This window comes from Lagopus leucura, unplaced genomic scaffold (genome assembly GCF_019238085.1).
Source record: "Lagopus leucura isolate 7727_CA_CO unplaced genomic scaffold, USGS_WTPT01 146-1_obj-0_obj, whole genome shotgun sequence".
Taxonomy (NCBI): Eukaryota; Metazoa; Chordata; class Aves; order Galliformes; family Phasianidae; genus Lagopus; species Lagopus leucura.
The window spans coordinates 1-25,026 of record NW_024962771.1 but is presented as its reverse complement, the minus strand read 5'-3'; the positions used below and the strand labels follow the sequence as shown (position 1 = coordinate 25,026).

Below are 25,026 nucleotides of genomic sequence, written 5' to 3'. Positions count from 1 at the left end.
TCCTACGGACACCACCACCCAGCAGCGCCGCTGGTGTAGTGGTATCATGCAAGATTCCCATTCTTGCGACCCGGGTTCGATTCCCGGGCGGCGCAGGTAGTTTTTTTTTTGTTTTCCAACTTAAACTTTTGATTCTAAATTATTTTATTGACTGACTGTACTTCTCTCTCTTCTTTTATCGCTTCTGCCCGAGGGAGGAAGCTGGCACGGCCAGAAAGAGCTCACAAAGCACAGCGCGCTGACACGCCGCCAATTCTCCATCCCTACCCCCGCAACGCGCATGCGTACACATAGCACACACTTCCCCCTTCCCACATACACCCCAGTGTGCATGTGCGCTTAGCGTAGCGCTACTGCGCCTGCGCTGCGGACCGGCGCCTGAGGGGGCGAGCGCTATTGGCTCCTCCTCCGGACGCATGCGCAGTGCTGGCCGGGCCCCTTCGCCCGCCCGCCGCCATCTTGCGAGGACCACCGGGGTTATTGTCCGGCGCTCAGGGCGCGGCGGGGCCGGCGGCGGTCGCGTTGCCCACGCGGTGACGGGGCCTCGGGGCCGGCTCGGTGCGAAGAGCCGGGTCGGGCGGTGGGTCGGCGGCAGGCGGCGACGCCACCACAACAACCATGGAGGATGAAATGCCCAAGACCCTGTGAGTGTGGAGGGGGCGAGACCGCCTATTGTTCACGGCCCCGCGGGGAGGGGCGGCCCCGGGCTCTCCTCAGCGCGGCCGCGGCCTGGCGATCCGAGCTCCGCGGGACCCGGGGCCGCCTCAGAGCGAAGGGAGCGGCCTGGGCCTGCTGCAGGCTGTGGGGCCGGCCCTGAGGGGCCTTGTTTGCCCGCGCTGTTCCCCCCTCAGTATTCATCCCTCCCCACCCGCCCCCTGAGGCCTTTTTAGCCCACGTCTCCCAGCCCCTTTCCCGCTGCAGATTTGTCTTTTCCCGTGCTTTGCTCCCCCGTACATCTCTGAGAGCATCCAACCCCCGTGCGCCCATGGGCCCTGTGTTGTTTTGCCGCTGTCAGCTCGCAGAGCTGTGGGACTTAAAGCTGCTCAGCTCCATAAGGATAACTTCAGCATAAGGGGTGACCAGCAGGGACAGGGATGTGATCGTCTCTCTCTACTCTGCTCATGTGAGGCCCCATCTGCAGCACTGCGTCCAGGGCTGGAGCCCCCAGTACAAAAAAGACAGGGAGCTGCTGGAGAGGGTGCAAAGGAGCCACAAAGATGATCAGGGGCTGCAGCACCTCCCCTATGAGGATAGGCTGAGGGAGCTGGGCTTGTTCAGCATGGAGAAAAGAAGGCTGCGGGGTGACCTCAGTGTAGCCTGCAGTGCCTGAAGGGAGCCTGCAGGCAGGAGGGGAGTCAGCTCTGTGCAAGGGGAGATGGCAGCAGGACGAGGGGAAATGGTTTGAATGGAGGGAGGGCAGCTGGAGGTTGGATGTCAGGGGAAGTTGTGTGCTGTGAGAGCAGGGAGGGGCTGAACAGCTGCCAGAGAGGCTGTGATGCCCTGTCCATCCCTGGAGGTGTTGGAGGCCAGGTTGGATGGGGCCCTGGGCAGCCTGGGCTGCTGTTCAATGTGGAGTTTGGTGGCCCTGCCCCAAACCCCCCCCTGTGGCAGGGGGTTGGAGCTTCATGATCCTTGAGGTCCCTTCCAGCCCTGGTGATTTTGTGATTCTCACAGCCAAGGGAGCAGCTAACGGTGGCTGGTAGGCAGTTCCTTGCCTTGCTAAACTCACAGAGCTCCTCTAATTACAGGAAACTTTCTGGCCCCACTCATGCAGCTGACACCCATCTCTGTCAGGAGGTGTTTGGGTTTTGGTGCAACACACAGGGATGAGGTGCTGAGCTGAGCTGTGCAGCTCCCTCCTTAGCCTGGCAGGCACGTCCTGCATTGATTCCCCTGTCTGGATCTTGGTGAAGTCCTGGGATTCACTTCCACCTCTATATTATGCTGTCATGATCTTTGTCAGCCCAAGAATGTACACTGTCAGGATATAGGGGGGAATTTCTTCACTGGGAGAGCAGTGAGGTGCTGGAACAGCTGCCCAGAGAGGCTGTGGATGCTCCATTCCTGGAGGTGTTCAAGGCCAGGTTGGATGGAGCCCTGGGCAGCCTGGTCTAGTAGCAGATCTGGAGGTTGGTGGCCCTGGCGGCTGCAGGGGTTTGGATCTTGGTGATCCTCGAGATCCATTCCAACCCAAGCCATTCTGTAATCATTGAGTGAGGGAAAAGGGATCTTGCCAAAGCAGGAGGAAAATTTGCCCCTGGGTGACTTGAGGAAAACAAGGTTCTTACGTGACTTGTGCCAGCTACTCTGTTTTGGGCACATGTATGATCCTGTTGTCCTTAAACTATTCTTAGCATCCACAAACATGGGTCAGACCTGTTGGCATGCCGGTGTGTTTATTTAGCAGAATGTTTTCCCCCTTCCCCTTAGTGAAATTGTTGTCTGCAGCCAAGTGGTCTCAGCAGAATGCAGCTCATGCTCTAGGGAATGAATTCTCCGTCCTGCAGCACGTGTTGCACAAGCACGGCAGCATTTCTGCTGAGCTGGCTGTTGAGCAATATGCCAGGAGCTGGCTTTCTCCGAATCCTGACGTTCTGGAGTCACGCAGAGGGACTGTCACGAGCTCAGTTACGCAGTGTGAGGTTCAGATGGGTTTCTTGGAAGGCTGAAATGCAGCTGCCTGCCAGCGTGGCTCTGAGATGTATGTTAATGATGTGATGGATGAGCATTTCTATAGGAGGTGCTGGTGGAAATGAGGTCCTGTCGGAGTGACGTCCACGTAACCCGTTTCTAGCAGGGCAGATGTCAGTGCTTGGGTATCCAGGGGGACATTAGGAGCCATATTAACCACAGAAATGTTTTCCTGGATAAACACCACTTTTCCCATGGCCGCTTACCATCTTGGAAAGCCCCCCTCCAGCAGTGATGAATGCGAGGGGTGGTTACAGCTCCGCGTTTTTGAACTTTACAAAGAGCTCTTGTTTGTAGTTTCCCCGTGTGCTTCTCGAATACGTGCGCTTTGGACTTGTTTTGTGTTTATAAAAAGATGAGGGAGTGCAAACAGCCACTGGTTTGGGAGCACTTCACAAGAAGATGCAGATTGATCAACCTGCCCTGGGTGGATGGAGTTGTCTGCATGATTTGCCTTGTGTGTGACCTGCAAAGAAGCACCTGAGAATCCAAATAGCAGAAAGCAGAGAGGGGAAAGATGTGAGAAGACTTGTGCAGGAGAGATCCTGCTGCTGGTGGGGCCGGCCTCAATGCCATTGCCTGGCACTAATTTCTTAAGCAGCGGCGCAGTCCAAGGTCCAGGCTGGGAGAGCAGAGCTGCAAAGAAACTTGCAGATGCTTATCGAAGCTTGAGTGTGTTTAAACCGCTTAAGGACAGCACAGAGAGCGTGGCTTAAGCTTGCTGCTGAGTACATGGGGGAAAACAGCCTGCTGTGTTGCTCGGAGGGGGTGCAGCTCTGTGCTTTTCCCCTAAATCCGGGCCCACTCGGTGGTGTTGCTGTGCTTTTATGGTGGTTTGGCAGCTTGTGGGTTGGAAAAGCTCTTCAGACGTGCTGCCACACAGACGGGCAGCAGAGGCGTGTGGGATCCCTGGCGTGTGGTTACACAGGTCCTAATTACACGTATGTGTACATATTTATCTCTGCATACGTGCGTGTTCCTGCATTTTGAGAGGACTGCGGCCGTGCAGAAATTCGTGGTGCTCCCAAGAGATCTGTTGGCCAAATCCTTTGCTTTCCAGCTCGAGCCAACCTGCAGGCAGGGAATGCTTCGTGCAGCAGCTGCTTATCGAGGTGAAAATGCAGCCTTAGTGCAAAGGTCGTGGCACAGACCTGCGCTTACAAGGAAACTGCTGTAAGCTCAGCCCTAGAAAAATCACATGAGAGCGTGTTGCTGCCTGGTGCCGCGGCTTATTTATTATCCACACTGTGCTAATGTTTAAAAAGGGAGAGAGCAAGAGCTCCTGCTAGTTGTGGCTCTTGCAATCCGTGCATGGAGAGGGTTGCTGCACTTTTCTCTGCATCCCCCTCCTGTGGGAACATCTGCACTTCTAACCTTTCCTTTCACCTTACAGATACGTGGGGAACCTGTCCAGAGATGTGACAGAAGCTCTGATCCTCCAGCTGTTCAGCCAGATTGGACCATGCAAAAACTGCAAAATGATCATGGATGTAAGAGACTTCAATTAATTATTATTTCCCTTCTCTTGTAGCGAATGGCTTTGGGCCCTTGTGCTTTTTAGGATCCTTCTGGCAGTACGAGTTCTGGGCATGTGCTGGGGTGGGAGTTCACCATCACAAACGTTGTGACGTTTTCTGACTCATACCTGATATATTGAAGGATGAGTGGGCATTTTGAAAGGGATAGGACAGCTTAATAACATACAGACCTTGTATGGTAGATTCTTTTGGGCCAACTTTTACCTTTTTAAAGCGGGGCTGAACGCTCGTGGAGCGCCATTAGCGTGCTGTGTGTGGTGTTGGCCTGCAGTGACAGAGCCTGTTCGTTTGGAGCTGCTCAGATTTCATGGCTAAGGCACTGAGAGTGATAACGAGGAGGCAGCCTGAAGGGCTGGTGGTCACAAATCTTTCTCTTTTCTATCAGACAGCTGGAAATGATCCCTATTGTTTTGTGGAGTTCTATGAGCATCGCCACGCGGCTTCGGCACTGGCTGCCATGAATGGCCGGAAGATAATGGGTAAGGTAAGCTGTCATGTCTACAGGGTGAGTTGGAGCTGGAGAGCACGGGCTGCCTCAGCTGGTGTGGGATGATGGCATTTGAAATGGATGCACTGCAAATGTTGGGCACCTCAGTGAACTCCCCACTCCCTGCAAGAAAAACCCCACCCAGCCAAGCAAAACGCCAAGAAACGTGTCTTAAATAGAAGCTTTCACCCGGCCTGCATGCCTGGCTTCCCTGTAGCGTCAGAATGAAGTGCTGGTGGTGTCTGTGCTCAGCTGTGACGTGCTTGATCTAACCGATGGCCAACTGGTGTTTGCAGGAGGTCAAAGTGAACTGGGCAACGACTCCCAGCAGCCAGAAGAAAGACACGAGCAGTAAGTGTCCCTCGGGCACGCAGTGATCCCTTCGTTTGCACGGGTAGCTTTGAAACATGAACCCAATGCATCACACAGTGATGTTTTGTGATAATCCTGAGATACCACTGGATGATTTGCGTTAATGAACTTCAGAACAGATGTGATCTTTGTCGTCAGGTAGTACCGCTGTCAGCACGCGGCTCCACGAGGTAACTGTATCTTCTTAAACATAGAATGAAATCTCAGGGGTGTCCACTGACCACCCCAAGGCCTTCGGTCTCAGTTCCACACGGATTCACGCACTGAATTCACGTGGTGTAACGGCTGAGCAACCAAAACTGTTGGCTTTTGAGAACTCAAATTCTTCAACAGCAAAGCGTTGCGATGCAAGGTGTTGTTTTGATTTGTTCTGCATATCCTGTGGTGTTCAGTCGGGCATCTTAGCGAGGTTCCACACAATGTCCTGCCTTAGAAACCTGATATCCTTTTTTCTTCTTCCCCTAAAGACCATTTCCATGTCTTTGTTGGAGACCTCAGTCCTGAAATTACAACTGAAGATATAAAAGCAGCTTTTGCTCCGTTTGGAAGAATATCGTAAGTAATTGGATAGGATAAATGAACTAAAAGTTCTCTCTCCTAAATGGAGGCAGCCTCTTATTTCAGTAAGTAAAAACCAAAAGTTGACCCAGTGCAGGAGAACAAATTCATCTGTTCATACAGCGCCCGGACTCTGAATGGTTGAGCATTAAGCAGGGCTGTGAAAAGAGATTTCTTTCTAGAAGCTTCTTCTGCTTTCCTAGAAAGGTCGCATACGACATGCTTCGGTTTCATACTCCTCACATTGTTTAGCAAAGCAACACTGGAAAAAAATGATTCCTGAATGTGGGGTTACACGTTTCAGTTGCCCTCTCCGCAGTCACGTCAGCATCACGCTGTATGGTTTGTGAGTGAGCCCGTTTGCATGCTCACACCTCACGAGGCCTTGGGTTTTCACCAGCAGCAGCCATTTGTGGCAGTTAAAATCCCCCCCCTCCCCCCCCCCCAAAAATGAACCCTTTGCAGCCTCGTGGCACCCAGTGTTTGGCCTCCAGGTGTTTGGCCAAAAGCACGGGGCAGCTTTGGAGTCACACTCATGGGCCGTGCAGAGCAGTAGTGTGACAGGAGAACGTGGTACCAAGGGGTGGCTGCAGCTCTGCCTGCCAGTCTGTTGGACTCAGGGTGTAGCAGAGTAAGGAGCAGTTCGTTCTTTCCATCCTCCAAATGTAAACCATTAATTTTCCTTGTAGTGTTGTCTGTACTGGACATTGAAGTTTCTTGATGGTGATGTAAGAGAACGTAGAGTGCTTTGGAGTGTTGTGTAGTGCAGCCTTTAATTGAAGTAAGTTTGTTTTTTTGTTTTTCCCTCAGAGTCCAGTGTGTTACGCTTGTTAATGCCAGCTTGATTTCCTCTTTGATACAATTAAGAAAAACCATGTGATCTGAATGTCATTCGCTTCAGAGAACTCTAAATCTCAACTCGTATCCCCTAGGAAACTCAGAGGGTCAGGCTCATAAGCAGAGTCAGTTTATCCTCATGGCCAAATGCGGTGTGGATGGAAGGGCCCAGGGACTCTAAAATGGGTTTGCACTGGCACTTTGCTGCTGGAAAGGGTAGGAAAGGCAGGGAGCAGCAGGCAGCTGCGTCGGTGTGAACGTGGTGGAGCTACGAAGGAATTTCCCCAAGCTGCTTCAGCTCTGGGTTCCTCAGGTGCCTTCCAGTAGGCTTCTCCAGCAAACACAGCCCCCGAAAGCAAAGCCCTTTAGGACACAGCATCAGGACCCTTTCCCAGCTGGGGTGGGGAGAAGGCAAGCGAGCTGCTGCTTTTGTGGTGCTCAGCACGCAGCTGTAGAGCAGGCTGAAAGCTTGGTGACTCGCCCTGCCTTAAATGGACAGGCCAAAAAGAAATCGTTCCTGTTACGACTCCCTGAAAGTCCTGTTCCCAACATGCAGGGGTCAGGGAGAGCAGAAGGGGCCTTGGTTTTCTGTTGGTGGAACTAAACCCAAAAAAAAAACCACTGCTGCCATCTCGTCAGCAGTCGATTGAAGCTATTTGACCTAATCTGTTCCTCATCAGTGACTTCCTTTCTGGAAATGTGCTAATGGAATATTTCCCGATCTGTTATGATTTTTTTTAACGTTGGTGTTAAACTGAGCTCTTTTTTTATGTGTGTATATATATATATGAAACCAAGGTTGAACTACTGCATGATTAGCCCATAAAGAAATGTTGGTAATTCTTTGCATCTGAACTTTTTAATCACTGTAAAAGCACACATTCATTGTGGTTTCCTTTTCTGCTTACTGTACGCATGTTTTCACTTGTTCTCAAGTCTTATTTTCAAAGTTTTCAGTTGAGGGTAAGTAGAGATGAGTTCTTCCCCCCCTCCCTCTTTAGGCTGTTGAGAGCAAACCAGCTAAGAGTACCAGCGTGGCTCTTCTCAGGCAATTTGTCCTACCCAAATTCAGACCAGGAAGGAGAAACAAAACAAAAGGGAGGGGGGAGGTGTTGCAAACAGAAAAGAAAGAACGCTGCTGGCGTTGGAAGAGGCATTTTCCTCGGGTCAGTGCTGTAGGCTTACGTGCACCACAGCTCGGGGTGCAGCAGTTGCAGTTACTGTGAGGCTTAATGAAGTGGTGCAACAACCCCCTCTTCATTGCGACTCCTCCGGCCAGTCGGAATGCTACGTGTTGTGCCCATGTTACACTGGTTTCTCTGAACCCTCTCATGTTATGCAGACCTAAGTTCCATTGCATGACTTGCTGACCGGTTTTCTGTTTTGCTTTCTGTTCTTTAATGCTTGTTCCGTGTGGGGGGGGAGGAGGGGTGGCCTGGAGAGCATCGCAGCCCCTGGCTAAGCTGGACACAAATTGCCTGAGAAGTGCTGTCGAGTGGCTTTTCTTGAGTGGGGGTTTAGCTCTTGTAGCTGGGTTTCTTCTTAACTCAATCTCAAATAATAGGGCTCTGGTTATTTTGCAGAGTGTCTCTGAAGAATGGACAGAATTGCCATGGCTAACTACAAGCTACAGTTCACAGTGGACAAACGTTGTAGTTTTCTTATTTACTTTTATAAATATTTTCTTTTCTTTTTCCTTCTTTTTTTTTATTATTATTATTTTTTACAATATCTTGTAGTTTCCAATCAGTCCTGTATGATTGCTGTTGTACAAACGCGCTTTGAATTATTTGTAATGTCTAGTTTAAAACGTAAATGTTTCGGTGTTTTCTTCAATAATTTCTGAAAATGTCAATCTCTCAAAATTTACAGCTGCCCACAGTCCCAAAAGGGGGTCACGAATTGACCAGAGAAAATTAAAGAATTCAGTTAACAGGCGACGTATGCCTTTTAATTCCTCTCTTTTTTCATTTTTTCTATTTAATATTTTGAATGAGTAGGGTAGAATGTGTTGGCAAAGGAGCTGAGTGTAACGATTGCATGGTTAAAGAGAGCCGTTCAGCTCATGTTAGTGGCTTAAGTGATCCTTTGGAATAGCTGCTTTGACCATGCTTTGTGCTTTAACAGTATGTAAAAGCCTTTTGAAGCGGAAACAACTGTCGTAAAGTACCTACCTTTGTTAGAGAAGCTATTGATTTGCATGTTTACGAAATTAAGTTTAATTTTGCTACCACCTGGCAAAGCAGTAGTAAAGTTCTGTATAGAAACCAAGCCGTTTGCTTTGACTGTGTTGCTGGTGCAAGAAACAGTTGACTTTAGTAAAGGTGGAAGGTGAAAATGAGCTGTAAGTGTGACTCGAGTTTAGTCGGGCCGGCTTTGTGAGGTGCTGAGCTGGCTCTTGTTTCTGCTTTCTAGAGATGCACGGGTGGTTAAGGACATGGCAACGGGCAAATCCAAAGGCTATGGCTTCGTCTCCTTCTTCAATAAATGGGTAAGCTGTGCCCGGTCTGGAAATGGGGGGGGGGGGGGGGGAATCTTCAGTACGAGCTGCAGAAAAGGAGTAATTTTGGTCCTCATCTGCTCCTGGCTTCCCCAGGAACGAAACGTCCTCAGTTTCCCCTCGTGCTGAGGGTGGGGATGGCTTTGTAACCCGCTGATTTGTCGTGGGTGTGAGAGGTGGGGAAGAAAACCAGCAGTGAGCCTGGATGGAGAGTTGTGCTACTCAGGCGTTCCTTCTTGGTTAGGGACATTGGTGATGCTCAGGCTTCCACAGTGAGCCAGCAGTGGAGTAAGTGAGTGTTTTTTCTCTCTTGTGGACAGGATGCAGAGAATGCTATTCAGCAGATGGGCGGCCAGTGGCTCGGTGGAAGGCAAATCAGAACAAACTGGGCAACGAGAAAACCTCCAGCTCCAAAGAGTACATACGAATGTGAGTGTTTGCATGTGCAAAAGCAAACCTTATACCACACACACAGGGAGGAGGAGAGAATTGTGAGCTCCAGGCAATTGGCAGCTGTGGGAGAGGGGAAAGTGGGTGCTCAAAAGCAAACATTCTTGATTCAAAACGGTGAACAGATCAACTTCCTGAGCTAGAACAGCTGTATTTCCACTGCCACCCAGGGCTTCCTGCTGGCTCTGCATGCTCTGGAAAGCTGCTCCCTGTCAGGACTGCTGGGATGAATGTGGGGTTGTTTTAACTTCGCTCTCTTGGACTATGGCTTCCTTTTGTGATGCAAAGCCAGAGGGGCTGTATTAAAGCATTTCCATGAGAGAGATTGGAAATGAAGCGTGCCTTGATAAGCTTGACACGTGAACTTCATTCCACAGCAGTGTCCCTGTCGTTAGCAGCCCATCCTAAATAGGAGCGGGTGGCTGTGGGCAGCCAGACAAACCCAAGTGAAAATGCTGACTGTGCTCACAGCGTTTCACCAGCTCTGTCAGCACGGTTCCTCGCTCTTAGGATGGGATCAGAACAGCTCCATGATCAACTGAAAAAAAAACAAACTCTTGCAAATCTCTTTTAAGCAAACACCAAACAACTGTCTTACGATGACGTGGTCAATCAGTCCAGCCCCAGCAACTGCACCGTGTACTGTGGAGGCGTCACTTCAGGCCTGACAGGTATGGTGTCCCCAGAGCACGTTGTTACACGGAATGACTCCAGATAACTGTGTGACCTCATGTTGGCGTTGTGCTGCTTCTTGTTGCAGAGCAGTTAATGCGCCAGACCTTCTCTCCATTCGGGCAGATAATGGAAATCCGAGTCTTCCCAGATAAAGGCTACTCCTTTGTACGGTAGGCTGTCGTGCACTCACACATCAGGTGGAAGAATGTAATGAAAACGAGTGGCTGTGTGCCTAACCAGAGGGTTCTAACAGCAGGCTTCTCAGCCTGCTTGTAACGCTTCTGGTATGGTTCCCATTGGCACCATTTCCATCCCAACAGGTTTAATTCTCACGAGAGCGCCGCGCACGCCATCGTCTCTGTCAATGGGACGACTATCGAGGGCCACGTGGTGAAGTGCTACTGGGGGAAGGAGACGCCTGACATGGTCAGCCCGGTGCAGCAGGTCAGAAGTGCTCCTCCACTCTGTCCAAAATGGCTGTGTGACATTAGTCCTGCATTAGAAACCTGCTGAGTGGCTGTTGTGGCACGTGGTGGTTTGACGTGGGGCTGCTCTTTATTTCATGGCTGGGTGTTTCTCTAAAGCGATTACAGATCCTTTGAGATCTTATTAAGGAAAAAATGAGGTAAAATTTTGAAGCAGATTTGCTGGAGGCTGTCCTGCACGTGGCATTTCTCTGTGCCACGGAAGGAAACGCTGCTGCTGTTCCTCTTTCCTGGGCCTCAGTGAGAAAACTCTGGGCTCTGAGAAAGCAAAGACCCCACACAAAACACTGGGGGTCTTCAGTAATGAAACTTGTGCTCTCTGAAGAGCGTCCTGCTAGATATCTGTGTTTCCATTTCAGTGTTGTTTCACTTGTAAGCTTTCAATCCGAAGCACGGTGCACTGTGAGCAGCTGAGCCGTGTTCTCAGGCAGTGCCTAACACGTTTTGTCCTTGCAGAATCAAATTGGATACCCTCAGGCTTACGGGCAGTGGGGGCAGTGGTATGGCAACGCGCAGCTGGGGCAGTACGTGCCCAACGGGTGGCAGGTCCCCGCCTATGGGATGTACGGGCAGGCGTGGAACCAGCAGGGCTTCAAGTGAGTACATGCTCTGTGCTTTCCCAAGCTTGAAGTCACATCCCAGGGATTTTCCTGTAAGGGAGGTGATGTTCTGAGGCTGCAGTGTGTGAAGTTGTTAGGTGTAGCAATGCCTGTGCTGTGCGAATGCTGAGGAGTGCATAGGAGAGCTCTCCTCGTGTGCCTTTGTTGGGGCAGCAGCGGATGAATTCTTATTTCTTATTCCAATTATTTTCCAAACGACATTGAGCTTTAGCACATCGACTTGTAAATGTGGATTCTGCTCATTGTGCTGCCAGTGTGGAACTGTTCTGCTGTTGTCACTCAACGCTGGTAACGGCTGTCTCAGATCATAGAATCATCACAGCACAGTTTGGGTTGGAAGGGACCTCAGGGATCATGAAGCTCCTATTTCTCTCCAGCAGGCAGGGCTGCCAAGCTCCATATTTAATACTAGGGCAGGCTGCCCGTCCAACCTGGCCTCGAACACCTCCAGGGATGGAAGGGGCATCACAGGGCAGCCGTTCCAGCATCTCACCACTCTCAAAGTGTGCAAAGAACTTCCCCCTGACATCCAGCCTAAATCTCCCCTCCTTCAACTTCAAACCAAAGAACTTCCCCCTGACGTCCAGCCTAAATCTCCCCTCCCTCACCTTCAAACCCCTTGTCCTGCTGTTATCCACCCTTTCAAAGGCTTGACTCAGAACTAAACGCAAAGGGAAGCAAGGGACACACAACACTTATTTATCAGCTTTTAAGCAATAGTAGCACAGGCCTTCTGGGCTCTGCCTGCCTTGATACACCACAACCAACAGAGAGAAACTGCTTTGTGTGGGGAGGATCTCCAGATGTCCCTTTCATCCCCTGCAGTGTCATCCCTTCATTCCTTAACGCGCTGTTTCTCCCCCAACAGTCAGACACAGTCATCAGCAGCGTGGATGGGAGCAAACTACAGCGTTCAGCCCCCCCAGGGGCAGAATGGCAGCGTGCTGACAAACCAGGCCGGGTACCGAGTGGCAGGATTTGAGACACAGTGAGAACCCAACGCCGCAGCTGGGTGCTGGTGGGGCTCGAGCAGCGTCACAGGGATGTGTCAGATCAAGTCAGTGCAAGCATCAGATGCAATGTATTTATTTAAGAGAAAGAAAGAAAAGAAAAAGGAAAAAAAAAAAAACATTTTTAATCGTGAAGTTGTCATCCACGTTGTTTAAAGAAAAAAAAAAAAAACAAAAAACACAAAAACGAGATGCTGGATGTCTGCCAACCATTGCCTTCTTTTCCTCTTTTCTAGATGTGTTTCTTAACGGCCCACTGTTGAAACACAGCAAATTGCAGGGACTGCTGCCGCTTAAACTGGGGGGCAGCAAATTGCACAACGTCAGACTTGTTGTTTTGTTGTTTTTGGTTTTGTTTTTTTTTTTTTTTTTTAATTATTATTCCCTCGGGAGCAGCGTGCGGTTGTGGTTTGCATTCCGAACGATTTACAATGTATTATAAAAGCTGTTGTACAAAAAAAAAAACAAAAAAAAAAAAACAAAAAAAAAAAGCCAAAATGGTGTGGGGTCCTGGAGGCTCTCTGCCCTCAGCTTCTGCACAGCCCTCTTCTCAAAGAGCCTCTTATACAGAGCGTCCATCCCTCCCCTCCCATCCGAGCGGCTCTTGCAGAGCCTGGCTTCTTAGTTTACATCGTTTTCTACCCGTTCATTTGCTCAGCCTTTGCCTTACGACCTCCATCCCCCCATCGGTGCCCACCGACCCGACGTTGCGGGGTGTGAAGGGGTGCCTCCACCTCGCCGATGGCAGAGGATCCCCATCTCTGCTGCTGCAGGGAAACCCCGTTACAACTCGCTGAAAATGTGACGAATTCTACCAACCAGCTCCTCACTTTGTTGGTTGTTGCTGGGGTTTTTTTTGTTTCTTTTTCCTTTTTAAATCGATTTCTACATTTACATGTACTGATTATGTAAAATATTTTAGCAAATTAATATTTTGCACAAACATAGCCGACTTTGTACGTTTCCTTTATTTAAAGGTAGGACGCCGAGTTCTTGATTTATGCATATATATATTATTTTTTTTTGCATGTGGATATCAAATATACACCTTGGTAGTCTGTGAATACAAATCATCCTCACTTTGTTTTTAAGAAACTGTTTAAAAACAACAAAACAAAACAAACAACAAAAAGAAAGCAAACGGAAAACCCCTCTGTGGAGCCGTGCGATGAACGTGGAGGTTCCAGGCTGGGGGAGCAGCTGGGAAAAGAATTTCTCGATGTTCAGAGGCCAAAAGCGATCTTTCTGTGCTACCTCTATGAGCAGCCTTCAAAAAAATGCAAAACAAAAAAAAAAAAAGGAGAAAACAACAACAACAAAAAAAGAAATCAAACCGAAGTTCTGTGTGCTCTCGTTTCTTTACCCGATGGTTCGGGCTGAACTCAGGCGTGGGGGTGGGCGGTGGATTTTGGGGCGGAAAGGTCGGAAGTGGGTTTAATTAGAACGGGGTGCTCAAACGGGGTGGAACTGCGCGTGCGCGATGGCGCCGCCGTGGACTCAATCTCCCAGCGCCGCCTGCGGCGCACCCACGTGATCACGGCGGCCCAATGGGAGCGCGGCGGCGGGCGGGCGGGCGCCATGGCGGAGGTGGGGCGCTGAGAGGCCTCGCGGCCGGGCCCGGGCTGGAGCGGGGGGCGCGCGCCGCCGCCCAGGTAAAAAGGAAGGGAGGGGGAGGGGGAGGGGGAACGGAGCGGGACCCGTGCCCGCGGGACAGGAAGTGACGTCAGAGGGGCGGGGGGACGGAGGGAAAGGGCCGGCGGGGCGGCCCCTGGCGGCGGGGGGCGACGTCACGGCGACGCCGCTGCGGTGACGTCACGCGGCGATGGGCTGAGGGGAGCGGGCCGGGGCGCGAGGAGGGGAGCGGGAACGCTTTGCTTCTGGGCTGCTTCGCACGGCGGGGCGGCCGTCGGCAGCGCCTCCTCCCCTTGGTCACACCGCACCAAAGCTGCGTGCGGCAGCCGAACCGTCCGGAGCTGCGTCAGGGAGGGGCGGGGGGGCGCGGGGCTGTCAGACATCGGGGCCAATGGAACAATGGAGCTCTGCGGTTCCGTGAGCACCGCGGTTCCCCCGGCTCCTATGGCGCTGTTCTGTCAGGAGCCCATCGGGACGAGGAGGAGTGGTTTTAAAGTGAGACAGGGCGGGTTTAGGTTGGATGTGAGGAGGTGTTTTTTCACACAGAGGGTGGTGACGCATTGGAACATGTTACAAAATCATAGCATGACAGAACGGCCAGGGCTGGAAGGGACCTCGAGGATCGCGGAGCTCCAACCCCCTGCCGCACGCAGGGCCACCAACCTCCACATTGAACAGCAGCCCAGGCTGCCCAGGGCCCCATCCAACCTGGCCTCCAACACCTCCAGGGATGGACGGGGCATCACAGCCTCTCTGGCAGCTGTTCAGCCCCTCCCCGCTCTCACAGCACACAACTTCCCCTGACATCCAACCTCCAGCTGCCCTCCCTCCATTCAAACCGTTTCCCCTCGTCCTGCTGCCATCTCCCCTTGCACAGAGCTGACTCCCCTCCTGCCTGCAGGCTCCCTTCAGGCACTGCAGGCTGCACTGAGGTCACCCCGCAGCCTTCTTTTCTCCATGCTGAACAAGCCCAGCTCCCTCAGCCTATCTTCGTGGTGGAGGTGCTGCAGCCCCTGCTCATCTCTGTGGCTCCTCTGGACCCCCTCCAGCAGCTCCATGTCTTGTACTGTTGCCCAAGGAGGCTGTGGATGCCCCATCCCTGCAGACATTCAAGGCCAGGCTGGATGTGGCTCTGGGCAGCCTGGGCTGCTGGTTGGTGACCTGCACATAGCAGGGGGTTGGAACTGGATGATCATGGCGGTCCTTTTCAACCTATTCCATTCTATTGGCTCTGTGATCACCAAGAAGCTTGGCAGCAAGGCAGGCAGTGGGGATGTGGGGTGATGCATCCATCTCACGCATTTGTGAAGGCACCCAAAAGCTTTGCGTCGCTTTTAGCCCATGCATCCCGTGCAGCCTGCATACGTGCAGGGCGGGGAAGTGCTGACTTGCTGCAGTTGTGTCAATCAGCCACCTTCCCCCTTCTGTTCCTCTCAGCTCAGGAGCTGCGAAGCCTCCAAACCTGCTGCACGGGGGACCTGTAGGTGTCACCACAACCAAGCTGTGCTTCCCCCATCCTGATGCTTCTCCCTCATCTCTGCCTTTCCAGGAAGATGGAGCCCACATCGGTGAGAACCAAAGTGCCCTCCTTCCTTTCCGACCTGGGCAAGGCCACGCTGAGAGGCATCAGGAAATGTCCCCGCTGCGGCACTTATAATGGCACCCGTGGGCTGAGCTGCAAGAACAAGAACTGCGGCACCGTCTTCCGCTACGGCTCGCGCAAACAGCCCGGGGTCGATGCTGTTAAGATCATCACCGGCTCCGACCTGCAGCTCTACTCGGTGCGTCAGCGGGACCGGGGCCCGGATTATCGCTGCTTTGTGGAGCTGGGTGTTTCAGAAACGGCCATCCAGACGGTGGATGGGACCATCATCACGCAGCTCAGCTCCGGCCGCTGCTACGTCCCGGCTTGCCTGAAGGTGGCCACGCAGGGTGTGGTGGAGAATCAATGCCAGCACGTCAAACTGGCCTTGAACTGTCAGACCGAGGCCACCCCGCTGACCCTGAAAAGCTCGGTGCTCAACTCCATGCAGGCCTCTCCCGAAACGAAACAGACTATTTGGCAGCTGGCCACGGAGCCCACGGGGCCACTGGTGCAGAGGATCACCAAAAGCGTCCTGGTGGTGAAGTGTAAGGCCAGCCAAAAGCACAGCCTGGGCTACCTGCACGCCTCCTTCGCCCAGAAGATGAGCACGAAGACGCTGGCGGAGCACAGGTTCTTCTGCTCCTGCCAGACCCTGAAGCCTGGCAAGGCCGCCTCAGCCAAGGAGGAGGCAGCAGCACAGAGGTGCATTCACTTCTTCGCCTGCATCTGTGCCTTTGCCAGCGACGAGAGCCTGGCCCAGGAGTTTGCCGACTTCCTCACCCACGACTCAAGCGGTATCTGAGGCTGATTCAGGGATTTTGAGAGGGGAATAAACGGGGAGCCAAGGGGAGCAGGCCACCCTATTGCTCCTGCTCACGCCGCAGCCAGTGCTGGCCTGAGGGCAGCCCTCACACCAGCTCCCCATGGGCGCTTTGTCGGCTGGGGCTTCATTTCATTCCCCCTCCCACCAGGAAGCACTCGCAGGCTGTGAGATGCAGGCGTGAGAGCAGAGCAGGGGGCTGCCCTGGGGGACGGCTCCCCTTTGCTTTGCTGCAATCGACGCTTGTAGCAAGTGGAGCTTCCTCTTGTGGGATGGGAACTGGGTGTCTTCTTCCTTTTGGGCAAGAGCAGCGAAGCTGAAGGTGTTGTGAAATCCACATGGGGCAGAAGTCACTGGGTTTGTGTGCTCTGCAGCCCGAAGGCTGCACCCAGCTGGTCCTATGAGTCACCTGAAAGCATTTGGAATGCTCCCTAACACAGACTGCTCTAGGTGAATTAACCCAAGCTAATTAAAACTGCTCCCCATCTCAGTTCTGCTAGGCTCAGTAGTGCTTAGGGTGCAGCACTGTTCCCTTCAATCCCCCTGGGGACAACACACGGTGCCCAGCTGGACCTGAGCAGGGAGCAGAACACAGTCAGTGCCCAGGATCCCCTAGCAATGATCCTTTCCACTCCCAGGAGAGCTGCCTGTCTCTGCAGCCTCACTTTTCCCCCCTGGGCTTTTCCCCTGGTTTTGGTTCTGGTTTTCTGTGCGGTTTTTGCAGGCAGCAGCTCAGGATGTGGGAACTCCACATGCAGCACTCTTTGCTGCTCACTGCTTTGGGGAGCGCTCCCTGCCTGTCAGGTGAAGCTGAAAACAAGCCAAACCCCAAATATTTGGCTCGAGGCTCCTGTTTTTCTTCCCCGGCGCCTCTGTCTGCGTGGGTCAGTCCTGCCAGCCCCATTCAGGGTCGGTTGTGGAGCCGTGAGCTGGATGCGAGTCCCCCCAGCAGGGCAGCGCTTGGTGAGGTGAGGCAGAGGTGCTTTTAATGACAGCCTGCTGTCCCTCCTTAGGTGTGAAGGGGGTCGCCGTCCCTCCGCTGCTGTGCGGCCCCGAGTCCACCCTGCAGGCTGGAGAGGCTGCCAAGGCCAAGAAGAGGAAAAAGGAGCTAACGGCCGGTGAGTGCCGTGTTGGGCAGGGATGGGCGCTGAGGCATCAGCACAGCGTGTGCCCCAACCTGCCCTCCTTTCCCCAGGGCCTCTCCTGGCTCAGGACACGGCCGGCCTAAGGAGAAGCAGCCTGAAGAAGCCCACGGTTGCTGCCTCGCTGAAAAGGCAAGGTAGGGCTCGGCTCCACGCTCTGTGTTCTTTGGTGCTGGTGGTGCTGATGTCCAGAGCTATCCATCCCAGGTGGAAATGGGGCAAAGTTGGGTTTTTTAGGGATGAATACTTGTCGAGAAAGAACTTCGGGGCTCTGGCTGCCCCCCTGGCTCTGTGCTGCAGGGAAAGGAGACGCAAACTGCCATGGCAGCGTCCTCCTCAAGGGATTCTCCTTGGCATGTGTGTCCTAACTGTTATCTCTGAGCATTCACAGGCGTGTGCTGGACAGAAGGGTCAGTATGGCACTGCAAAATCCTTTGGGTGAAAAACCCAAATCCAGACGGCTGGAGCTGACGTCTCTCCCCTTCGCCTCACAGGTTGTAACCAACTTCTGGACGAGTCACAAGTTACCCTGTCCTTCCAAGACTGGCTGGCCAGCGTCACTGAGCGCATCCATCAGACCATGCATTACCAGTTTGAGGGTAAGCTGGGCTTTGGGAGTGTGGTGGGAGCCTCCTTCCAGCTCCTGACCGTGAAATAACTTCGCCCAGAGGGAGGCACCTGCTTTGCTCAGCTCAGAGCGAATGTTGTTTATGTTGTTTTTACCCGTTGGCTTTGCTTTGTTCCCCAATCGCGGCATTAGCTTCACAAAAGCCCGGTGTTTATTGCTGAGGGAAGGGAGAAACTCCCTTAGAGGTTATTTATTCTCCAAGAACCCGCCCAGAGCCAGGCAGAAGAGGTGACGTGAGGTGAGGTGAGGTGAGGTGCCTCAGGTGGCATCTGAGAAATGCTCCCTCACCAGTCTGGAGGTGCTGCTGTCCCCCACGTGCCCTCAGGGCAGAGCTCTGCACAGCTATGGCTGATGGCTGTTTCTGCATCCCCTGTGGCACGCAGCTCAGCCACGGAGCACAGCAGAGCTGTGAAAATCCTCACCGTGGGGCTGTGCTGCATAAGGCTCCCAAGCTGCCGCAAGCTGCTCACGCCTGGCCTGTGCACGGATCCAGCTGGGCCCTCCTGAAGAGGACAAACACATTTCGGGGGTCTCTTTCCAAACCCTGTCAGAGCAACGTCAGTTTGTCAGTGAGGACACACTCTGCTCTCTGGCAGATGTCTGAGGTGTCAGGCAAAGGAGTTCAGCGATGCCCTTGGCCTCCAGTGAGCTGCTCCCCCACTGAAAGAAACCCATTTCTGCTGCCCTGTGGTGCTCCTCCAGACAAAACAGAGCCCCCCGAGGGGGGAGAAGGGATGGCAGCAGCTGGCAGACAGAGCCAGGGCTGCTCAGCCTGGGGAAGTGATGCCCGGAGGTGGAGGGAATGAACCTGACGGCACCAGGCTGTGCCCAGCATTGCCCACAGCTGGGCCAAGCCCACAACACAAGAAAGTAAATGTAAAACACATCACTGGCAGTGGAACTCCAGCACTGCTGTTCCAGCCAGATGCTGGTCTCCACCTGAACACGCACTTCTTTCCAACCTTTTATTTGCCTGCAAGCAGCAGTGCCTCTCTTGCCCTGAGCCCTGCCCTCTCTGTGACCATGCAGGCAAGCCCGAGCCGCTGGTGTTCCACATCCCACAGGCTTTCTTTGATGCGCTGCAGCAGAGGATATCCAGTGGGAGTACAAAGAAGAGGTTGCCCAACTCCACTACAGGTAGGAAACACTGCAAGCACTCTGCATCCCACCTGAGGCAAGGAAAAGCCAGCAGGAAGCTGACACCCCCCTTGTTTCTAGCAGCCTTAGGGGCAGAAGGCTCCGCTAAGCAGGAGCCACAGCCTGTGCTCCCAGGGGGGCTGTAACAGCTCCAGCCTCAGTGCAGCCTGGCTGCAGGCTCAGCACTCGGCCACTGGCAGCAGCTGTGTAACAGTTTGACTGGCTGGAAGAACGAAGGCAGCGGAGACTCAGAGCAAACAGCGCCTTCCCTGCAGCTTCTGCTCAGTTCTGCTGCTGCTTTTGAGCCACACGGATTGCAGAGCACTTGATCTGAAGTGTTTCTCTCCGCTGCTTTACACTTCACACTGATGTAAGACAGTGCTTGAGCAGCCACGCAGAGCTCTCGGCACAATTACCTGAAGTTCCGACTTCAGGAGCACCACTGGGCCCCCAGCTGAGCATAAAGAGCCCGCAGACTCTGAGCAGCCCCCGAGTGCCAAGCCAGCTTTACCTCCTCATTGTGCTCTTAACTGAGAGCAGGAGGAGAGTCCAGAGCACAGCGCAAAGCAGCAGACTGAAGGCTCGCCTCCCAGCCAAGGCCAAGCGCCCTCCCTGCAGCCCAGAAGGAAAAAGAAGTGAGGAAAAGCAAGTTGCATCACCAGCCTCGCTCCTCCCCCCCACCTTTAACTGCGCTTTCCTTCCCCACAGCGTTTGTCCGCAAAGACGCCCTTCCCCTGGGGACCTTCTCCAAATACACGTGGCACATCACCAACATCCTGCAGGTCAAGCAGATCTTCGATACGCCCGAGGTAAGGGGGAATCACAACCCCACCCTGCTCTGCCTACCGTTACCGAGCCCTTCACCCCGCTGCTTCCCAGCAGCTGCCTCTGGAAATCACACGAAGCTTCATCCAGAACCGGGACGGCACCTATGAGCTCTTCAGGTGCCCCAAGGTGGAGGTGGAGAGCATCGCTGAGGCGTACGGGCGCCTGGAGAAGCAGCCGGCCATCCGCCCGCTGGAGCTCAAGACCTTCCTCAAAGTGGGTAAGCGAGGGAGGGAATTCTCCTCTCAGCCCATCTGGGGGTTGATTCCTCCCCCTGCGCTGCCAGGGCAGCCCTTGAGATGTCTGCACAAATGTTGGAGGAAGATACGGGCTGGATGTGCACCTCCCTGCCTGGGGAGTGGGGCTCCACCAAGCAGCATCAACACCACGGAGCCCCCCAAGCACTAAAGGAATGCTTCCAGACCCCACCCAGGAGACAGACACCCTCTCCAGGAGGGGTTCTCCCCTTCACAGCCCCACACCAAGGGGTCCTACCATAGCTGGGGGTCTCCCCCTCACGCCCTCACGCAGGGGGAGCTGTTCCCATAAGGGGCTCTGCCCCAGACCTGCACCCAGAGCAGTGTCCCCCAGTAGGTGGCCCTCCCCCTCCACCACTCAACTACACAGGCACAGATGGAGCCCACCCCCCCACCATCTCTGAGACGACTTCTGTCACCTTCTCCACCCCCCTCCCACAAAAAGCAGCCGCAGAACGACGTTTTCCCAGTCCCCAGGTTCACCTTCACAACTCCAGATGCCCGCTACGCACACCTACATGCCCCAAAAACACAACCCCTGCACCAGCAGCCCCAAGAACCCCCCCACCACCACCGAGGTAAAGCCCAGGGCCCCCCACTCACCCTCTTCTCCCCCCTCCCCTGTAGGAAACACCTCTCCCACCCAGAAGGAGCCCACGCCGTTCATCATTGAGTGGATCCCCAACATCCTACCTCACTCCCACATCGGAGAGCTGCGCATCAAGTTTGAGTACGGGCACCAGGGTGGCCGTCAGCCCCCCACCTCCTTCTCCACCCAACAGCCACCAGCACTGGAGCCCACCTTGGAACTCGCTCCACTCACCACCATCACCTTCCCCTGAGCTCCAGGGCTGCACTCCAGAACTGCCAGCACGGCCACGTCAGCCAGAAAGAGAGAAAGAAACCAAGCACAAAGCTGCTGCCGCACCTGGAAAAAATAAAAAGTGCTGCTCACCAGGTGCACGCTGCTCCTCTCTGCACCCAGGAAAGCAAGCTGGGAAGGGCGAGGGGGCTGCACCCCTGCTGCAGTGCACACTCGCAGCCAGGGAAGCCCCAGCTTCAGCCCAGAGCTAGGGGAGGGGGAAACCAGCACAGAGCAAGGACCTGGGGGGAGCAGAGAGCAGGGCTGGGGGTCCTGCCGCCTCCGGGGGACAACTGCCAGCATTTACCTGAACTTCAGCCTCTCCTTGCTGGCATCCTGCAGCAGAACCCAGCTGCATCTTCCCCACGGATGGAGGAGGGCATGGCCGGCCTCGTTCCCTCCCTCAGGTTGATGCACCTGGACTTGGGGGGGGGAGAGAGCAGCCCAGGACCCCAATTCCTGCAGGCAGGGGCTGCAAGCACTGCACCCCCAGCAGCAGCGCCCCGCCGCATCCCAGCCCTCCTCCCGACAGCAGCACACGGCCATTCGTACTGAAATAATTTATTTTCTAACAATCCAACAATACAGAAGTAGACACACACACGGCCAGCTCTGCCTAAAACACGTACTCTAAAAAAAAAAAACCAAACGCGTGTGCTAAAACCTGTAAGAAAAAAAAAAAAACAAAACAAAAAGAAGCACCATTTTATGGTCTTGACACAGGATTCGTAGTGACATGCTATGTACAACGGGAATTGAACGCCTGGAAAGGAAATCTTGCATCCTCCCATCTGCTGCTCCCCTTTCACTCCGTGTCTATCGCTCAGAAGATGCCAGAACTCAAAAGTGATGCTAAAAAGCCGAGGAGTCTTGGGGGAAAACGGGAAGGAAAAAGGGGGAAAAGGAATAAAACAAACGGGAAGGGCAATGAAAATGCATCAAAAGCCACTGAGGTGGGAAAGGCTCCTGAGGTGGGGATGGAGAAGCCTCTGCTGCTGGCTTTGTTCTGCCCCAGATTGAGGCCTGGGGGTGGGATGGGGTCCGGCGCCCAGGGCTGGGGGCTTCTCCATCCCCAAGCAGCGCGGTTCGGATTCGCACATCTGTGTAAACGCAGGGGGTGCTCCTCGCTTCCCCCCTTTTTTCCAACAATCTACCAAAAAAAATCTCATTGCTGCAGCTTATCTCTGCGTAATGCTGGTGGATCCGTGAATTCGAGGAAAGGCTGGCGGCCCCAGGACGCTGCCCCAAGCTCTCACCTGGAGTTTTGGGGGAAAAGCCCGTGGTTTTAGGTTCGACCTTCGTGTGCCCATCCGACAGCATCGTTTGCCAAAGGTTTGAGTTTGTTGGGTTTTGTGGTTTGGGTTTTTTTTTCGATGCTGGTGCGTTGGAGAGGAGCACATCCATACAGTGCAAAGGACAGAGGAGTACTGCTTCAAACTGGGACGAAAAGGGGGAAAAAAGCCAAAATACCAACAAAAAATCACAACCGAAACCAACGCGCGGCGTTTCACCAAAAGAACGCGGTCAACCCGAAAAGGCATGACACGAAAATAAACAACAGTGAGAGTCTAAACCTTAACACTGGGTAGAACGAAGTGGAGAACGAAGCGCACGTTTCCTTCTGTTTCCCCTTGGAGTGCAGTGGAGCGCCGGGGTCGGAATCGGGATTTTGGCAGTGCTCACAGGAAAGGGGCTGGAGAGGCTGGAGCCACCGCGGGTCAGAGCAGCGCAGCTCCACGTGCAGATATTCAGCTTTGCCCATGGGTTTTTGTCCTTCTTGGGGCGGGCTCCTGTGGGCTTCCATGGGTTTTTGTCTTTGGGGGTGGTTTCCTTCACTTTTTGTCTCCTTGGGATGGGTTTCCATGGGTGTTTGTCTTCCTGAGGTGGTTTCCACGGACTTTTGCTTTCTTGGGGTGGGTTTCTGTGTTTTTTGTTTTCTTCAGCTGGGTTTCCATGAGTTTTCTTAGAATCACAGCACAGCTTGGGTTCAAAGGGACCTCAAGGACCATTAAATCCCAAGCCAGGGCTGCCCATGCTCAATCACACCATAGATAAGGTTGCCCAACCATTCAACCTAGCATTAAATACCTCCAAAGTCTTCTCGAAGAGTCAGAATGGCTTCTGAGCCCCACACGGATGTTCCATCCCCATCACCAACGTCGAGCACGAGCGACGGAGCAGGAAAACCCCTCAAAGAAACCTCAGCATCTCCATCAGAGGGCTCTGCTTACAACGATCCCAGAGCACCTCCTAAAGCACGAAGTCGTAACTCCGTTCACGTCGAAGGAAATGAAGAAATACTGTTTGCAGACCCCACGCTCTTCGTGCACGGGATCGACTCGGCTTCTCGGCTTCGACGCGTCAACACGGCTGGAAACCACAGCCTTGGGACCAGGGGTAAAGGGTTGGCCTTTTCTTTTGGCGTCTGGTTGTGGCTCTCTCTGGTGGAAACCCAAATCCTCAGCATGGAGAGCTCCCAAACGCAACCCGAGGGCCGGGCAAGTGCTTCACACAGCGGCGCCGCTCGGAGCGCCGCCACTTATTGCTAAATCGCGCGCGATGGAGGCGATGGGACCAAGCAGCGCTTCTAGAAAACAATGAGGCATCTCGTTTGTTTTGTGCTAAAGGGATGGAGATAATCTTTGTTCATCTCTCCGAGGTAGAAAAAAAATTGTCCCAGAGACAAGAAGCGCCAAGGCCGTCCTAAGACACGCGGCCGTAACGCGGGAGGGCACAGCGCGAGGACAGCACCATTTGGTTTTGAGGCATTCCAGGAACTTCCAGAGCTGGAGATGTCCATCCCGAGGCTGCCGGGAGGAGCAGAGCCTTTTGCTTTGCAGGAGGGGTCCATTGCTACCCTGAATTTTTAGAGTCGGCGGAGGGAAGGCCACCGACTGACGCTCCGTTGCAGACCTCCCTCTGCTTTCTGCCTGCTCCAAGCTACCAACAAGGCTGGGTCTCATCCTCACAATGCATATTTGGGCCCTGGTGCTGATTGTTAGTGGACAAACACTACAAAGATCCGGAATAGCGAGCGGTAACAGCAAGGCAAAGGAAAGCTGAGCTCACCCAGCACTGCTGTTACCGCTGCGATATTCCTGGGCGCACCAAAATGGGGCTGGAATGTTTGGTCTCGCTGAGATGAGCTTCCCGACGGGGCGAGAAGCGAGTGGGCACGATGGGCTGCCAGGGAGAAGCTCAGCACCCACAGCCCTGCGTGGGACTGGGGCAAAGCAGACTTCGTGTCAGCGGCACAAGGGAACGGCGGGACGGTCTGGTTCGCTACCAACCAGGAAAGAGTGGCGGGTGGAAGAGCTGCGGGGTCTGATCCTTAGAGAGCGGGGCACAGCTTGTGAGCACTCTGCACCTTGGCCCTCCGCACGCCCGAGCTGGCGTAGCCCTCGTCGCTGCACACGCTCTGCAGGCTGCCGCGCTCATCCGAGTCGCTGGGGCTGCTGCTGCTCCAGTCGAGGTCTGCGGGCAGGGAGTCGGTGCTCTCCACGTCCACGTCGATCTCTTCTGCAAGCAGAAAGCAAACAGCATCACCAGGAGCTCAGCAGGGCCTCCAAACACTGCGCACAGGCGTGCAGGTCTCACCTCTGTCTGAGTCGGAGCGCTCCGAGGACACGGCTGAGCCGACGCTGTCGGTGCGGATCCTCTCACTGCCCAACTTCTCCAGCTGCCTCTTCAGGTGCCGCTGCTCGCGCTGCAGCTGCTCGATCTGGTGGAGGGCTTTCCTGTCGTAGTCCTCGAGCTTCTGCAGAGGGGGGGAAACGGGTTGAAGAGACTTCAAAGGTCACAGAATCGTGGAATCACGGCATGGTTGGGGTGGAAGGGACCTTAAAGATCAGAGAATTGTGGAATCACTGCATGGTTGGGGTGGAAGGGACCTTAAAGATCAGAGAATCATGGAAT

At 53.8% G+C, this 25,026-nt stretch overlaps 3 protein-coding genes and 1 non-coding gene across 10 annotated transcripts; 3 read left to right on the top strand and 1 right to left on the bottom strand.

Moving 5' to 3' along the window:
• The first annotated feature begins 24 nt into the window (after nt 1-24).
• TRNAG-CCC lies at nt 25-95 on the top strand. Its single transcript has one exon. It is a non-coding gene; the product is annotated as a tRNA-Gly (tRNA).
• A 448-nt stretch (nt 96-543) lies between these two features.
• TIA1 (TIA1 cytotoxic granule associated RNA binding protein) lies at nt 544-13,170 on the top strand. Of its 5 annotated transcripts, XM_042890910.1 has the most exons (12): nt 544-644; nt 4,085-4,181; nt 4,615-4,713; nt 5,013-5,067; nt 5,556-5,643; nt 8,899-8,974; nt 9,304-9,412; nt 10,009-10,104; nt 10,194-10,278; nt 10,429-10,552; nt 11,050-11,189; nt 12,082-13,170. In XM_042890910.1, exons 1-12 carry the CDS (start codon nt 619-621, stop codon nt 12,203-12,205), a joined length of 1,119 nt encoding a protein of 372 aa, XP_042746844.1. In that variant the 5' UTR covers nt 544-618; the 3' UTR covers nt 12,206-13,170. The 5 variants fall into 5 exon arrangements, with proteins under 5 accessions (XP_042746844.1, XP_042746848.1, XP_042746846.1 ...); XM_042890912.1 differs by lacking the exons at nt 544-644; nt 4,085-4,181 and having other exon boundaries at nt 4,619-4,708; XM_042890913.1 differs by lacking the exons at nt 544-644; nt 4,085-4,181; nt 4,615-4,713; nt 5,013-5,067; nt 5,556-5,643 and adding an exon at nt 5,650-6,427.
• Nucleotides 13,171-13,835: 665 nt separating this feature from the next.
• On the top strand, nt 13,836-21,208 carry CUNH2orf42 (chromosome unknown C2orf42 homolog). 3 transcript variants are annotated; one of them, XM_042890918.1, is made up of 9 exons: nt 13,836-13,875; nt 15,405-16,234; nt 17,274-17,378; nt 17,456-17,539; nt 17,897-18,001; nt 19,060-19,167; nt 19,876-19,976; nt 20,047-20,212; nt 20,877-21,208. In XM_042890918.1, exons 2-9 carry the CDS (start codon nt 15,409-15,411, stop codon nt 21,089-21,091), a joined length of 1,710 nt encoding a protein of 569 aa, XP_042746852.1. In that variant the 5' UTR covers nt 13,836-13,875; nt 15,405-15,408; the 3' UTR covers nt 21,092-21,208. The 3 variants fall into 3 exon arrangements, with proteins under 3 accessions (XP_042746852.1, XP_042746850.1, XP_042746851.1); XM_042890916.1 differs by lacking the exon at nt 13,836-13,875 and having other exon boundaries at nt 15,085-16,234; XM_042890917.1 differs by lacking the exon at nt 13,836-13,875 and having other exon boundaries at nt 15,088-16,234; nt 20,050-20,212.
• A 448-nt stretch (nt 21,209-21,656) lies between these two features.
• On the bottom strand, nt 21,657-24,898 carry MXD1 (MAX dimerization protein 1; the record flags this gene model as incomplete). The annotated part of the gene is made up of 2 exons (XM_042890909.1): nt 21,657-24,630; nt 24,709-24,898. Coding segments are annotated over 2 exons (378 nt in total), but the record flags the coding sequence as incomplete, so codon positions are not given.
• Nucleotides 24,899-25,026: the final 128 nt, after the last annotated feature.

Coding starts and splice junctions, on each gene's coding strand:
- CUNH2orf42 (XM_042890916.1), top strand. CDS start 15,376: ATGCTTCTCCCTCATCTCTGCCTTTCCAGGAAGATGGAGCCCACATCG. Junction 17,540..17,896: donor TGCCTCGCTGAAAAGGCAAG/GTAGGGCTCGGC, acceptor TTCGCCTCACAG/GTTGTAACCAACTTCTGGAC. Junction 20,213..20,876: donor CAAGACCTTCCTCAAAGTGG/GTAAGCGAGGGA, acceptor CCTCCCCTGTAG/GAAACACCTCTCCCACCCAG.
- TIA1 (XM_042890910.1), top strand. CDS start 619: ATGGAGGATGAAATGCCCAAGACCCT. Junction 8,975..9,303: donor TCTCCTTCTTCAATAAATGG/GTAAGCTGTGCC, acceptor TCTTGTGGACAG/GATGCAGAGAATGCTATTCA. Junction 10,105..10,193: donor CGTCACTTCAGGCCTGACAG/GTATGGTGTCCC, acceptor TTCTTGTTGCAG/AGCAGTTAATGCGCCAGACC.